General features: G+C 41.6%; 1 protein-coding gene across 1 annotated transcript in view; it reads right to left on the reverse strand.

Annotated features, from left to right (window-relative positions):
• Positions 1-17,364, reverse strand: part of ror2 (receptor tyrosine kinase-like orphan receptor 2) — a 144,861-nt gene that overhangs the window by 52,004 nt on the left and 75,493 nt on the right. The window contains exon 2 of the mRNA XM_061876743.1: positions 3,652-3,723. Coding sequence (XP_061732727.1) covers positions 3,652-3,723 — 72 coding nt within the window. The remainder of the gene's footprint in view (positions 1-3,651; positions 3,724-17,364) is intronic.

The following is a 17,364-nucleotide window of genomic DNA, read 5'->3' on the forward strand; positions in this document are numbered from 1 at the left end:
AGAGAACACTGTAGTCGCCTCTGCCTGTGAGGCCATTGAACAGCTGCCCATCATTGAGGAATTAGATGCTGAACCAACACTTGCTGAACTTCACAAAGCGATCGACAGCTTAGCGACTGGCAAAGTACCTGGTACTGATGGCATCCCCAAAGACATCATCAAGCATTGTAAAGACACCCTTCTGCAGCCTTTGCATGATTTCCTCTGCCAGTGCTGGAAAGAGAGAGCCGTGCCGCAGGACATGAGAGATGCCAAGATTGTCACCCTTTACAAAAATAAGGGCGACATGAGCGACTGTAACAATTACAGGGGCATCTCCTTCCTGAATATCACAGGAAAACTCTATGCCCGTGTTGTGCTTGCGGGCATTCAGAAACTTGCTGACCGCGTTTACCCGGAATCTTAATGCGGCTTTCGCGCCAAGTGTTCTACTGTGGACATGATATTCTCCTTCGCCAACTTCAGGAGAAATGCACAGAAAAACAGAAGCCCCTGTACATATCCTTCATTTACCTGATCAAGGCTTTCGACCTGGTTTGCAGAGAAGGGCTCTTCAGCATCCTACCTAAGATTGGATGCCCTCCAAAGCTCCGTAGTCTCATAGATCAGGGGTCTCAGACACAGCCCACGGGCCAAATGCGGCCCGCAGGCCGTACCAGATTCGACGGCCGACTTTTCAACCTAGCCTGTCTTAAAGCAAGGATCAACGTCCGTGAGACAATCATCCGGGACATGCTCTTTGCTGATGATGCCGCCGTCATTTCGCACACTGAACAAGAACTCCAGTGCCTTATGGACAGATTATACCAGACCTGCAAAGACTTTGGGCTTACCATCAGCCTAAACAAGACCAATGTGCTGAGTCAGGAAGTGAACATTCCACCAGCCATCACAATCGATGAGTACCAACTCGAAATTGTACACCAATTCACATACCTGGGATCCACCATCAGGGACAATCTGTCCCTTGATGGTGAGATCAACAAACGTATCGGCAGAGCTGCCACAATTCTAGGGCGCCTCACAACCCGCGTCTGGGAGAACCGGAAGCAGACAACTCCTACCAAAATGGCAGTGTACTACGCCTGCATTGTCAGCACTCTTCTATATGGCAGCAAAACATGGACAACATACTCCAAACAGGAGTGTAAACTGAACACCTTCCACATGCGCTACCTTCGCTGCATCCTCTGCATCCTTTGGAGTGACAAGGTGACGAATGCCGAGGTACTCTAACGCTGCTCAGACAACACAGGCTACGTTGGCTGGGCCAGGTGTGCCGTATGGAGGATGGACATATCCCAAAGGACATCATGTATGGCGAACTTGACTCTGGCAAGAGATCTGTTGGCCGGCCAAAACTGCGTTTCAAAGATATCTGCAAGCAGGACATGAAAGCCCTGGACATAAACACTGAACATTGGGAAGATGCAGCGGCTGACCGCAGCAAATGGCGCAGTGTCCTTCACAAAAAACAGCTGAAGACTGGCGAGAAAAAGATCCATGCCACAGCCAATGAAAAAAGAACAAGGCGGAAGACAAGCACTCCTGCATTTGAGCCTTCTAGCTACATCTGCAGTAAATGCGGCCGTGTTTGCCTCTCCCGCATCGGACTCATCAGCCACAACAGGCGTTGTCGCTAAACTTGACTTCTGGACTGGCGCAGTTTCCATAGTCGTTACGACTGACGGAGGCCTGATGATGTATGTATATATATATATATATATATATATATATATATATATATATATATATATATATATTCCTCCCACACTAATTGACTGAAAGCGTGTGCACTTGCTGCGGCACGAGCGCAATGATGTCACGTTATCCATGGGAAAATTAATTTTTGGACAATATGATATGCCTGTCTTCATGGTGGCAGAGGGGTTAGTGCGTCTGCCTAATAATACAAAGGTCCTGCAGTCCTGGGTTCAATCCAAGGCTCGGGATCTTTCTCTGTGGAGTTTGCATGTTTTCCCTGTAAATGCGTGGGTTCCCTCCGGGTACTCCGGCTTCCTCCCACTTCCAAAAACATGCACCTGGGGATAAGTTGATTGGCAGAACTAAATTGGCCCTAGTGTGTGAATGTGAGTGTGAATGTTGTCTATCTGTGTTGGCCCTGCGATGAGGTGACGACTTGTCCAGGGTGTACCCCGCCTTCCGCCCGATTGTAGCTGAATTAGGCACCAGCAGCCCCCGCGACCCCAAAATGGAATAAGCGGTAGTAAATGGATGGAAGGATGATATGCCTGAGCGGCTAGGAGACACAGAGAGTAATAAGCGGTGGAAAATAATAAGAAAGGACAAATTAGAAAAAATTATTTAAAGAATTAAAAATTAAGAATGTAAATATTTTTTAACTTGGGACTTCCCGCGGGCCGGATTTTGGGGACCCCTGCATTAGACAGTATATCTTACCTTTACTTGTAAATGAAGTCCATTCCCCTTTCCTTCTGGACGAAGATCTCTATGACTTTGTTGTAGAAGTCCTCCTTTTTCTCTTTTTCTTTGAGTTTTAAAAGTCTGTCTTTCTCAGTTGAGATAATTGCCACAAAATGCAAACTCCTGATTCCCCAAAGAGCAAGTGTTGTTTATCAGGTCTTTTAATATCTCATGATGTTCATTGGCATTGTGGATGCTGATATTTAGTCTCTGTTGTTCATTTAGAGCCAGATCAATACGTAATATTCCAAACGTTTTGAAATAAATCTGACCTTGAATGTTGGCAAATGAGCTTTCATGTTTTTCGAGGCTTCTTGGGAGGTTTTTCAGATCCATCCTATCCCATCCATGTTCTAACGCTTGTCCCTTTCGGGTTGCGGGGAGTGCTGGAGCCTATCTCAGCTGCATTCGGGAGTAAAGCAGGGTACACCCTGGACAAGTCGCTATCTCAGTATATCAGATTTGGGTCCAAAACACGGTCACTTGTTGAGAATAAAAGGCAGGGAAAGAAATACTCACGTTTTTTTTGTAGCACAGCTATAAAGCCATTAATTTCCAGCATACTATCCATCCATGTTCTACCGCTTGTCTCGTTCAAGGTCGCGGGGGGGTTGCTGGATACCAATCCTTTTGAATTGAACGCGTTATTTTCTGTGCTCGGACCACACACGTTTGAATCAAATCTGGCAGCTGTGGCCTTGGTGTCCCAGTAATAAAAACTTCTTGTTTTGATTGAAAGTCCTGTCTTGAAAAATTCCTTATTTTTCCCAATTAAATCCTCCATTTGTAGTACGAAAAAACATCACAGTTTGCGGGAAGCATAGCAGTTGTTAACCAGTGTTGGCAGATCATGATTTTTTGATATATCGCCCCCTATTTTGAGGCAGAGGTACTTTGTGCCTCATGGCCTGCCGTTTCCCGTGGGAACAAGCACGCGGCCCCTGGCACGCACACGCGCAATACACTTTGCATGTAGCCATGGAGCCTGTGACACGGAATTTATGTGATTTTGACTATTAAAATTTACAAAATATACGGGAACCACATCAAAAGCACATAGAAAGCATAGACCAAAAGATAAATAAAAAAACTACTTTAACTTTAATACTTCGTTTTTTAACATCCTATTTTTACTGACAGCACATCACTGCCCATACCCATACTTTGTAAACACCCTGTAAAGCTTCTTACATTTGCACTGCTTACCTTCTTGCGTCGGTGCAGTTCCACTTTGAGACTCAACCGGACTGTCTACATCCACTGAGAGCCCAGGGCCACCTGCAGAAAATAGTCATGGAGTTAAAGTTGAAACGGTATTAAACACCTGGATGCAGAAACAGAGGCAAAATACAGGTAATAAAAAGGAATTTCATGCAAACCAAGCAGCTGCAGATAATCTCAGCACTTGAATAAAGTTAAAAGATGAGCAAGTATCCACAGTGCAAAAAATTTTCCTTAAACACTGATACTGAGAAGAGAATATGCACCGTGATACAGTGTTACCTCAGCTCACAAGCTTAATTGGTTTTGTGACGGACTTCTTAAGTGAAAATAAATCATATTAATGTTGCTTCTTTTTCTCAGTACTGTTGTTCAATCTCACTTTCTCCGTTGCAATAGTTGTAAAACAAAGTTATGTCAATCTCTAGCTATAGGCAATTGCCAGCGAGGAAGCCCAGATGCTTTCGGCAGATTTCATAGGCTTCACTGTGGAATTTGCTTTGCCAACTAAAAGTGTGGATGCTTGTAACTCAAATTTTTACCTGCAACTCAAAGCATAACAATTAGCTGAGAGACAGCCCTTATTTCAAAACACTGAAATTGGGTAGTCTTAAATTTAGGTACCACTGTACATTAAATCCTGAATACTTACAGAATAGCAAGGCAGCAAACACCTGATGAACTAATAAACCATGAATCTTGGCCTTGTTTACCAAGCAGATCTGTTCCAATTTGTTTGTCCATATGGGAACTGTATCTGATTTTTTCATGTCAATGTGAAGAGGGCAATTCAGATTTTTTCAAATCCAACCTCTTTCGTATGTCAGGGTTTCTTCCTAATGTATCTGAACGTGGCGCAAGTCAAAATCATAGCCCCCACACCTTAAAAATAAGTTGTTTTTTAAGTGAAAACAAATTAAATTAATGTAATGCATCATCGTCTCCAGAAGAAGTCAAAAGTCTGACATTCGGTATTTTTAAACTTTTGTTGAGAATCCTATTATCCAATTCCAACAGATTTTGCCTCCCATGCGAACACTTTTGTCTCCATAGCCTTGGATACTAAACAACACTTCCTCATTCTCCACCAGTCTGCTTTCAAGCACGGATAGTGTGTTTGCGATCATGGGAAAATAAACATCAAATCAAAACCACACAATCATAAAACATTATTACCAGCAGGTCATTACAGTATGAATGGATTAATATGGCCTATTATTTGCGCAGTACTGATTAGTGATCCACCAAAATTTGACTTTAATCCCCCAAAACACGGCTGCTGAAACATGATGTTGTGAAGTAAATAAGACACACGCCATTGTCTGGAGCGTAGTCAACATCTCTCCGATGTGGACATACCTTTAATATATTGCAAATATACCCGCAGACAGCGATCTACAAAATGTACAGATAATAGGGAGTGAAAGTCCAACTGGAGCAGCAGCGCCAAGCAAGTGTGACGTCATGTCAGGGACATCAAGGGACTGAAGTAGAGTTTTAGAAAAGGGTACCAGAAAAAAATTGTAAATTTCTTGCTAATCGTATTTAATAAAGAAAAAGTCACTAAATGTCTTTAGACACTTGAAAATTCTTAACAAATAAAAACAGCAACAAAAGAAAATACAGCAAAATGATTCAATATAAAAATATAAAATGCAGCTGACATAGGCTCCAGCACCCCCCGCGACCCCGAAAGGGACAAGCAGTAGAAAATTGATGGATCGATGGATGTTAATACTAATCAATAACACAGATTTGTTTTAAATGTATGAACTGTGTAAATGTGTTTAGCCTTTTTTTTTAAAGAAAATCGTATCATCATAACAAATTATGCAAATATTTAATAATTTTTTTGAAAAGAATAGTATAGAATAGAATAGAATGTACTTTATTGATCCCTGGGGGAAATTCAGCACCACAGTTCGCTCACAATAAACAATGATAATAATAAATAATATAATATATATAATGTATAATATATATAATATATGAATAATATAAATATATTCTACATATATTCTACATTTAAGTGCAGTCAAGAAGGAACATATGCATTATACAGTCTGATGGCTGTCGGTATGAAGGACCTCCTGTGTCGTTCCGTGTTGCATTTAGGGAGTCTGAGCCTTCCACTGAACGTGCTCATTCTCTCTGCAAGGTCCGAGTGTAGTGGGTGGGAGGTGTTGTCCATAATGGCTAAGAGTTTTGCTAGACTTCTCTTCTCTGACACCACCGCCAGAGAGTCTAGCTCCACTCCCACCACGTTATTGGCCTTCTTTACTAGCTTGTCCAGTGTGTTTGCGTCCCTCACTCTTAGCCCGCTGCCCCAGCAGGCTGCGGCGTACAAGGCGCCCACCACCACCAACTCGTAGAACATCTTCAACATCTTTGTACAGACGTTGAAGGATCCTAGCCTCCTGAAGAAGTAGAGGCGGCTCTGTCCCTTCCTGTAGAGGGCCTCAGCGTGTTTTGACCCATTCAGCTTGTAGTCCATGTGTACTCCTAGGTATTCATAATCCTCAACCATGTCCAAATTCACCCCCCTGATGGAAACAGGGGTCGCCGGAGTACTCTTCCTCCTTCCCAGGTCCACAACCAGCTCCTTGGTCTTCGTCATATTAAGCTGGAGTTGGTTCTTTCCACACCATGTGACAAAGTCCTCCACCAGTGCCTTGTATTCCTCATCATCACCATCTTCAATACACCCCACAATCGCAGAGTCATCAGAAAACTTGTGAAGGTGGCAGGACTCTGACTGATAGTGGAAATTGGTGGTGGAAATGGTGAAGAGGAAGGGGGAGAGGACTGTGCCCTGCGGGGCCCCGGTGTTGCTAACCAGCCTGTCAGACACACAGTCCTGCAGTCAAACCTACTCTGGTCTGTCAGTCAGGTAATCTACAACCCAGGACACCAAGGGGGGCCTCCACCTGCATCTTCTCCAACTTCACACCCAGTAGCCCAGGCCGTATAGTATCGAAAGCACTGGAGATGTCATGTGCTGGACAGATGTTGTTGCTTCAGGAAATTAGTGGTGCTGAAGGACTATGCTGAGCAAAAACAATTATTTTCACCAATACAATGCCCAAGCTTTGCCACCAACAGGTCTTAGCATCCAATTATCTAGCAAAGTCCTCCTTCTGCAGTTAATAGAAGATTGCTTTTACCTTTACACATGGCATCATAAAAATGTAGCATTAGATTAGATTAGATAGTACTTTATTCATTCCGTCAGGAGAGTTCCTTCAGGAAAATTAAAATTTTCAGCACAATCCCATTCAAGATCAGACAAACATTTCAGGGAGACAGAACAGGATCGCTGACGGGTCTGCCGGCTTCCAGCGCCCCTTACAAAAAAAGATGAAATACAGGTAAAAAAGGGGGGGGGGGGGGGGGGGGGGGGGAATAGAAGATTAAAATCCATCCATCCATCCATCCATTTTCTACCGCTTATTCCCTTTTGGGGTCACGGGGGGCGCTGGCGCCTATCTCAGCTACAATCGGGCGGAAGGCGGGGATTAAAATGAAATTTAAAAAAATCGGTCTTAGCCTGGCTCTTGGAGAGGGGGTGCAGACTGAGGCCAAGGGGAAAAAAAACAAAAAACAACAACAACTCATAGCCATAGTACACATCCCTCTTCCATGTGTGTAAGAGGGAAACATCAAACATCAAAGAACACAGAGGACATTAAAGACATTAAAGCAGCAGATACAAGCAGACACTTCTACATACAGCTATGAATAAAAAGTAAAAGAAACATATCCACTGTGTTGGCCTCTGCGGTGATCCACGCCATCGTCCGCTGGGGTGGAGGGAGCATGGCCAGAGACAGGAGCAGACCCAACAAAGTAACCAAGACAGATGACTCCACTCTCGGCCAGTGTCCAGTCCACATGGATGAGAGAGGATACGTCCAAGGTGACTGAGGTGTCCGACACCTGCTCACCCAGCCAAGACACCGCGAAGCCTCTCCGTCCCAGCGCTCAGTGCCAGCTCCGCAACCCTGTCCCCTCATCCGCATTGGCAGGAATGAAGCTCAGGCATCAACACACACTTGAGCTATGAAGCCACCGCTCACAAATATTGTAGATCTACTGCTGACATCATCATCACACCGAACACAAAAAAGAAATGGATACATTCGTTCTCAAAATAATTAGACGTTTAACATGTTTGCAAATGTAATAAAAAGTGCAAAACACAATGGGCCACTGGAATCCAGGGTGTACCCCGCCTTCCGCCCGATTGTAGCTGAATTAGGCAACAGCGCCACCCGCAACCCCAAAGGTAGAAAATGGAAGGATGGAGTTCCAGGAACTACAATTACCAGATGCCATTTGGTGTTTATGTTAAAGTCTTCTTTTGATGCGTGTCATTTTATTTCATAATCATCTGACCGTTTGTCCAGCATATTATCTTCATCCAGAGTACTCAGCAAGAGTATAACCAGATTCCTGGCAGTCGCCTCACCATTCCTTGGCCTCTTTTCAGTACTGCCCTCTGCTGTTAAAAATGTATACAAATGTTCAATGACTTTAAATTTGAGAGAAACAATACACAATTAGGGCTGCACAATTTAAAAAAAAATAAACTAAATTGTGAGCTTGATCCACATTAACATTTAAAAGACAACTTTATTTGAATTGCTAATAACATTGGCACTTATTTCATAGTTTTGGACCTAAGAGTTATGTTTACATGTAAAAGCCCCGCCCCCAAAAAACTTACACATTAGTGATTATAGGCTTGTTTTCTAACAAGTTTCAGCACATTTTAGCCAACTTTTAGCTCCAAAATGTGGGGTGGGCTGGCCTGCATCAGCCTGATGATGTTACCTACAGAACATTGGAGAAAATGTTACATTGCATAGCGTGTGTTTTGGTAGCATCTTTGGTACCATCGCAAATGATGGAAAATACAGCTGAAAGATTTTGTGAAGAAACCTAATTGCGACTTTTTTTTTCTCCAAAATTATGATTGCAATTCGATTTGACATTTTATATATTACACATAAAAATGCATATATCTACAAAAATAATGAGTAAACATGTTACTTTTAGCCTGCAAATCAGCATATTCTTGTTTCAAGGTGCTACACATTAGAAAAATGTGCAATAGTTTACTTTGAAAAATATTTGGCTTTATTCAGGCACAGAGCTTTTGTCATCATCATGCTCCTTAACTGAAGAAATAGTCGATTAAAATTGCACAGTGTAATGTATTATTAATGTAATGTAATCACAATCAAAATTTGAAAAAAGAACAACTTTGCGCTCTGAAATTCTTCAACGGTATTAAAACTGACTCAGTTGACGAAGTATAGACAAGTGGGGCAGCTCTTTTACTCGATTTAATTCTCTCTTCCATCAAACATGCTCATAGCTCATATGAGTCAAGTATACCATGTATATTCTTTTTTCAGGGTTGCCAGCTTTTGGTGCAGTTTGCCTCAGTATGGTCCCTTGTTTTTTGGGGTTTTTTCGTACGATGCATTTCAATCCAGTTTGTTGCTCACTTCCACGCTGTAACCAAAGCTTTTACCCAACAAGTATGTATACCCAGCACACAATGCATTTCAAAATCAAGTGGCCTTTTGAGCCCTATAGGTTGTATTCGATCATGTGACTTTTGTTCAACTGTGCAGCAAACAGAGTGCAGGCTATCTGAGTACGCAAGGGGCCTAGATCTTACCACCAAAAGCAGAAATGAGCAAAAAATGCAAATTATGCAATGAAATCCATCCCTATACTCAAAAAAGATTTGTCGAGTGATCTCAAGAATTATCCACTGTACGTGTTACCGGAACCGTCGAACTAACTGGTGTTCCAGACTTCATTCTATGCGAAAAAAATGATTAAAACTTGGAAAAATGGGGATAGCAGGTCCATTCTTGATCATACTTGATCATTTCGCGATATTTCCATATTTTTGCTGAAAGGATTTACTAGAGAACATCCACGATAAAGTTCGCAACTTTTGGTCGCTAATAAAAAAACCCTTGCTTTTACCGGAAGGAGCAAACGATATGCGTGTGACGTCACCGGTGTGAGGGCTCCTCACATCGTTTATAATGTGAGCCTACAGCAGCAAGAGCTATTCGGACAGAGAAAGCGACAATTTCCCCATTAATTTGAGCGAGGATGAAAGATTTGTGGATGAGGAAATTTACAGTGAAGGACTAAAAAACTAAAAAATAAATAAATAAATAATGTTAAAAAAAAAAAGGCAATTGCATTGGGAGTGATTCAGATGTTTTTAGATTCTTGGAAATCCCTTATCTTTCTATTGTGTTGCTAGTGTTTTAGTAAGTTAAATAGCACCTGATAGTCGGAGGGGTGTGTCCACGGGTGTGTTGACGCCAGTCTCTGAGGGAAGTCACAAAGCTGCAGCAGGACAGAAGCTCCGCTGATCTCCGGTAAGAGGCGACTTTTACCACTATTTTCTCACCGAAAACTGCCGGTTCACATGTTCACAATCCATGTTCGCTAGACCGCTCTGATCCATAGAAAAGCTTCACCTCCGGGAATTTTAAACAAGAAAACACCGTGTGTTTGTGTGGCAAAAGGCTAAAAGCTTCCAGCCTCCATCTTTCTACTTTGACTTTTCCATTATTAATTGAACAAATTGCAAAAGATTCAGCAACACAGATGTCCAAAATACTGTGTAATTGCGCGATGCAAAGAGACGACTTTTAGCCGTAAGTGGTGCTGGGCTAATATGTTCCCTCCAACCAATAACGTCACAAACACGCGTCATCGTTCCGCAACGTTTTCAACAGGAAACTCTGCGGGAAATTTAAAATTGCAATTTAGTAAACTAAATAGGCCGTATTGGCATGTGTTGCAATGTTAATATTTCATCATTGATATATAAACTATTAGACTGCGTGGTCGGTAGTAGTGGGTTTCAGTAGGCCTTTAAGGGGTTTCAGTAGGCTTTTAAGTGGTTAAAGGCCCACTGAAACCCATTACTACCGACCACGCAATCTGATAGTTTATATATCAATGATGAAATATTAACATTGCAACTCATGCCAATACGGCCGGTTTAGTTTACTAAATTACAATTTTAAATATCCCGCGGAGTTTCCTGTTGAAAACGTTGTGGAAATGATGAAATATTAGCATTGCAACACATGCCAACACGGCCTTTTTAGTTTACTAAATTGCAATTTTAAATTTCCCGGGAGTTTCTTCTTGAAAACGTCGCGTAATGATGACGTGTACGCGTGACGTCACGGACTGTTAGGAAATATGGGCGCTGCACAACACACAGCTAAAAGTCGTCAGCTTTAACGGCATAATTACACAGTATTTTGGACATCTGTTTTACTTAATCTTTTGCAATTTGTTCAATTAATATTGGAGAAGTCACAGTAGAAGGATGGAGTTGGGAAGCTTTAGCCTTTAGCCACACAAACACATGGTGATTCCTTGTTTAAAATTCCCGGAGGTGAAACTTTACTATGGATCACAGTGGTCAAGCGAAGATGGATCCCAACCGAATGTCAACCAGCAGGTTTCGGTGAGAAAATTGTGGTAAAAAGTCGCTTCTTACCGGAGATCAGCTGAGCTTGCGCCATCCATAAAGCTGCCGTCGACTTCCCTGAGACACTGGCGTCAACACACCCGTGGACACACACCTCCGACTATCAGGTACTGTTAAACTCACTAGAAAACTAGCAACACAATAGAAAGATAAGGGATTTCCCAGAATTATCCTAGTAAATGTGTCTTAAAACATCTGAATCCTTCCCAATGCAATCGCGTTTTTTTTTTTTTACTTTAATGAATTTGTGAGGAGCCATCAATGGGTGACGTCATCGTCTGCGACTTCCGGTAAAGGCAGGGCTTTTCTGTTAGCGACCAAAAGTTGCAAACTTTATCGTGGATGTTCTCTACTAAATCCTTTCAGCAAAAATATGGCAATATCACGAAATGATCAAGTATGACACATAAAATGGACCTGCTATCCCCGTTTAAATAAGAAAATCTAATTTCAGTAGTCCTTTAAATGAATAATTATCTAGCCTAAGCCCCGTTTCAGCCACACTAAACTATTGTTTAAGGTGCCCCTCCTCAGACACATTTTTACATGGGTAAGTCTTGAATATCCGCCACTTAGCTTTGTATTGACTCATTGATCGTTTACAAAGTGAGTTCGGAGAGGAAGTGACGCAAGAAAGAACTCGCCCACACAGTAAGTGACATCAGAAAGAACACGCCACAGCCAGCTTCATAATAAAGCTTGGAGCTAACCACCGGAAATATGAAGGTGAGTCATCCAGACATACCCGTGTTTCTCCTTCTTCTTGATGTACACTTGTGGAAATCACACATGAATACCTTAGAGAAAGCGATTGCCGCTATTTGGGATACAACACTTCTCAGCCGGCAAGAGAACTTTCGAATGTCCGGCCAGATTAGCTGTGATGCTAATTAGCGAACATTTCATCCATTTGTCGAAAGAGAGACGAGGAGAATGCGAGCTCCCGTGGATATGATAAAAAAGGTAGTGTGTGTTTTGTATTACCAGGCCATCGAGGAAAACGGCGAATGCATTTGGACTCGCAAAGCAAATTATCAGTTATTGTTCGCTATGTATGTCGCGGACTCAACGTCTCGGTCCAGAGTATATAGTCACCAAAAACGAATGGCCAATGAAGGTGACGGCAAAAAAGTGAGGAGCGTCCTCACCAGATATCTAAATCCCTTGATTGGTAATGTTAAATGTTCTAATAAAGATTGTCTAATAAAGATTTGATTAATTTATGATGACTGAGGTGTGATTCACTACAATAGGGCCCCACAGCCAGAGACGGCCCAAGGCATAAGCGAACTAAGCGCCTGCTTAGGGCCCCGCGGCCACCAGGGGGCCCCCAAAAGCAATGGAATTTAACTTCAGTAGATTGCGCTCTCTTTGTACAAAGTAAACATTAAATATGAACAATTAACTAAAAGTATAAACTTGTAATTAAAGACTAATATGTACAAGACTGATGAGACAAGATGACACTTCCTGTCAATGATAAAGGACGCAAAGAAAAAGGCTCCGCTTTTGCTACCGGAGTTTTTGTTAAGTCTGAAGATTTTGACCACTGATTTGCGATCACAGCCACAGGAGAGTCACCTGGCATCTTCGACCTGATTTTGGTCAGTGTAGAGGCACTGATACGCTGAAATAAGACAAGTTGGAAGAGCCGTTAGACGCAAGCCCTCGGCGTTTTACCGCAATTCAAAGCGGTTGCCTAGCAACCAAAAGCTACGGCGAGTTTACAGCTGTTTTAAAGTGCTTCCAACGTCGCAGAGTGATACAAGTTGACTGGCTGATACCTCAAATTGATCTCTGAACGGCGAAAGGTACGAATTTGTTGAAACAAACAAGTTATAAATGCCGCAAGTTGCTATAAAGCAACTGCCGTTAAGACACAAGAGGCACTGACGTCATCGACCTGCCGTGATGCCAAAAGTTAAAGGAAAGACTGAAATCCCGAAACGCTCGGTGACAGCCGACACAGGACACAACTGGGAACAAGATTTGAGACTGGACACAGGACATGATGTGAATCAAGAAGGGGTACTACAAAAAATACTCCATGAATTTAAAGAAGAATTGAAAGAAGAAATTAAATAAATGAAAGAAGAATTGAAAGAAGAAATCAAAGAAATGAGGGGTGGATGGAACAATGATATGAAAGCAAGAAACACGTCAATAATAAATAAAGCTAAATATGTTCTACACCAAAAATCACTTCATATTCTCAACTGCTCACTAGTGTTACCATATCTGAGTTACTAGGAGTAGAAATATGGGGAAATAATTACAAAAGTACAATTCATTCACTAACAGTGTTACAAAAAAGATCAGTTAGAATAATACATAATGTTGGATACTTCACCAGTTATTTATATTGTGATATTTATGGAGTATATTGTGAACACATTGAGAACAGGAAGTGAACAAAAGTTTTAGCAACTGTGATGTAAAAGAAAAGGGGTAGGATTTAATAAGCCCTGCTTCTTCATACTCCTTTTCGAACATGTTGAAAAGAGAAACTGGGAATTGTGATGTTTCATGTTGTGTGCTTACATGATCGAAATAAACTCAAACTCAAACTTTTACTGTAAATACAAAGCTTTATCACTTGGACTGTTCAACCCCAGGCCACTCTTGTAGCTGAATGTTTTCTACATTTTAAGATTAGGGACCATATGTGGCACTCTGGACATCATTCGTTCATTCATTGGTATTATTTATGTTCTTAACTGGGCCACCCCCATATCTTTATAAATGACATGTCATTTGTAAAGACATGCGAGGCTGACAATAGGATAATGTAAACAACACTGCCAGAGCCGCAATGAGTTTATAGTAGGTGTGTGAATGATCAACAATCAATATTATTGGCAGAAATAGAGGGCCCCAAAATTAAATTTTGCTTAGGGCCCCAAGGAGGCTTGGGCCGGCACTGCCCACAGCACACTGGATTCCAGGTAATTGATATACCACAACACTGGATTTTGTTCAGATAAGTTAAATTTAAGAACTTGCACACAAAGCAACACTGGAGATGACTATGACGTGCGCATTTTCCGCGCATACATTCTAGGTCGCGTTGCACGGCATTGTTGTGTATGGACACGGATAATGTTAGGTGTGATTTACCCTGGAGAAACCTTATTTGGTTTAGTGTAAACGATGCCTTAGACTCGCCGAGTTGGTGGTTTACAAAACACTAGTAGCAAATATGTGTTTTGAAATCCAAAACAAGATCAAATACAAACAATATCAAGATAATACTTTAATGGGGTATACTAAATGTTAAAAGTATATCAAACAAACCTTTAACTAATTGATCACTCCAAACTAGCGCGTTCTTTGACTCTGCTCCCGTGGACTGGAAAGCGTGCGACTTTTTTCTTCGCCTTTCATAAAAACATGTATTGCCCTTTGTTACCTTTCAAAGATTTCTGAATAAACTTTAAGCCTTTTTGCGATTTAAACTACAAAACCCCCTTTCCATATGAGTTGGGATATTGTGTTGGATGTAAATATAAACGGAATACAATGATTTGCAAATCCTTTTCAACTCATATTCAGTTGAATATGCTACAAAGACAACATTCTTGATGTTCAAACTGATAAATGTTTTTTGTTTTGGAAATAATCATTAACTTTAGAATTTGATGCCAGCAACACGTGACAAAATAGTTGGGAAAGGTGGCAATAAATACTGTTAAAGTTGAGGAATCCTCATCTAACACTTATTTGGAACAACATCCCACAGGTGTGCAGGCTAATTGGGAACAGGTGGGTGCCATGATTGGGTATAAAAACAGCTTCCCAAAAAATGCTCAGTCTTTCACAAGAATGGATGGGGCGAGGCTCACCACTTTGTAAGCAAATTTTCGAACAGTTTTAGAGCAACATTTGTCAACGAACTGTTGCAAGGAATTCAGGAAGATTTTACCATCCACTGTCCGTAAAATCATCAAAAGGTTCAGAGAATCTGGAGAAATCACTGCACGTAAGCGATGATATTACGGACAGGCGGTACTGCATCGAAAACCGACATCATTGTGTAAAGGGTACCACCACAAGGGCTCAGGAAAACTTCATAAAACCACTGTCAGTAACTACAGTTGGTCGCTACATCTGTAAGTGAAGTGAAGTGAAGTGAATTATATTTATACAGCGCTTTTCTCTAGTGACTCAAAGCACTTTACATAGTGAAACCCAATATCTAAGTTACATTTTTAAACCAGTGTGGGTGGCACTGGGAGCATGTGGGTAAAGTGTCTTGCTCAAGGACACAACGGTAGTGACTAGGGTGGCGGAAGCGGGAATCGAACCGGCAACCCTCAAGTTGCTGAGACAGCCGCTCTACCAACCGAGCTATACCGCCCCAGTGCAAGTTAAAACTTTACTATGCAAAGCAAAACCCATTTATCAACAACACCCAGAAACGTCGCCGGATTCGCTGGGCCTAAGCTCATATAAAATGGAAGGATGCAATGTGGAAAAGTGTTCTGTGGTTTGACGAGTCCACATTTCAAATTATATTTGGAAACTGTGGACGCGGTGTCCTCCGGAACAAAGAGGAAAACAACCAACCGGATTGTTATAGGCGCAAAGTTCAAAAGCCAGCATCTGTGATGGTATGGGGGTGCATTAGTGCACAAGGCATGGGTAACTTACACATCTGTGAAGGCACCATTATTGCTGAATGGTCCATACATGTTTTGAAGTAACATATGTTTTCATCCAAGCAACGTTATCATGGACGCCCCTGTTTATTTCAGCAAGACAATGCCAAGCCACGTGTTACAACAGCGTGGATTCATAGTAAAAGAGTGCGGGTACTTTCCTGGCCCGCCTGCAGTCCAGACCTGCCTCCCATCGAAAATGTGTGGCTCATTATGAAGCGTAAAATATGACAGCGGAGACCCCGGACTATTGAACGACTGAAGCTCTACATAAAACAACAATGGGAAATAATTCCCCTTTCAGTGCTTCAACAATTAGTTTCCTCAGTTCCCAAACATTTATTGAGTGTTGTTAAAAGAAAAGGTGATGTAACACAGTGGTGAACATGCCCTTTCCCAACTACTTTGGCACGTGTTGCAGCCATGAAATTCTAAGTTAATTTGAAAAAAAAAAAAAAGTTTATGAGTTTGAACATCAAATATCTTGTATTTGTAATCCATTCAATTGAATATGGGTTGAAAAGGATTTGCAAATCATTGAATTCCGTTAATATTTCCCAACTCATATGGAAACAGGGTTTGTAATTCAACAACCTAAAACAAAACACACAGAGGGCATTTTTCTTTGAGAAAAGCAAAATGCCACCAAGAACGCTATGACAAGAGACGCTAGCTGGTGCACCACTTTGAGCCTCGCATAGTTAGGGAGCCGGACGTTACCTCAGTTGAATAAAACCTATTGGTACCCTTTTTAACTGCATTTTAGACATCAAGCTATGGATGACAGTTAATTTTCTACAGCTCAACTAGGACAAAACAAAGGTTTCAATTATAGGTCCTAGAGGCCCAAAAGAGAAACTTTTACCAAAATTGCAAGATTTTAAACCAACCCAATAGACATGATATTTGACTCTGAACTGACTTTCATCCCATCCATCCATCCATCCATTTTCTACCGCTTGTCCCTTTCAGTGTCGCGGGACTTTCATCCCACATATCCAAAATATTTAAAAAATTGCTTTTTTCATCTTAAAAATATAATAAGAGTCTGGCCATTTCTCTCTCGGGCCAGCAGAGGGAGGCTAATGCATGCTTTTTTTTTCTGTTTTCGGATTATTGTAATGCTCTCTGTTATTCCCCCCAAAAATATTAGAAATCTAAAAATGTTTCAAAACTCAGCTGTACATATGCTGACGGACCAGAGGGTGGCACCATATTTACACCAGTTTTAGGCCATGTGCACACGAACAAGGAGAGTTTCAAAAACTCATATTTGAGGTTAAAACGATCTCCATCCACACTAGTGTTGTTTCAAAACTAGTAGTCTACACACAAACGCATACACTTGCTGTCATGCCAATCAGAAGCCTGGAAAAAGCAACCACAGCTGACTTGGTGTCATTACACCTCCTATTAGGTTCATTGTGATATACTAGATAGACATACACAGACACAATGAGATCAATACTTTTGCTGCAGTTTTCTACTATACAT

This window comes from Nerophis ophidion, linkage group LG17, assembly GCF_033978795.1.
Source record: "Nerophis ophidion isolate RoL-2023_Sa linkage group LG17, RoL_Noph_v1.0, whole genome shotgun sequence".
In the NCBI taxonomy this organism is placed as follows: domain Eukaryota; kingdom Metazoa; phylum Chordata; class Actinopteri; order Syngnathiformes; family Syngnathidae; genus Nerophis; species Nerophis ophidion.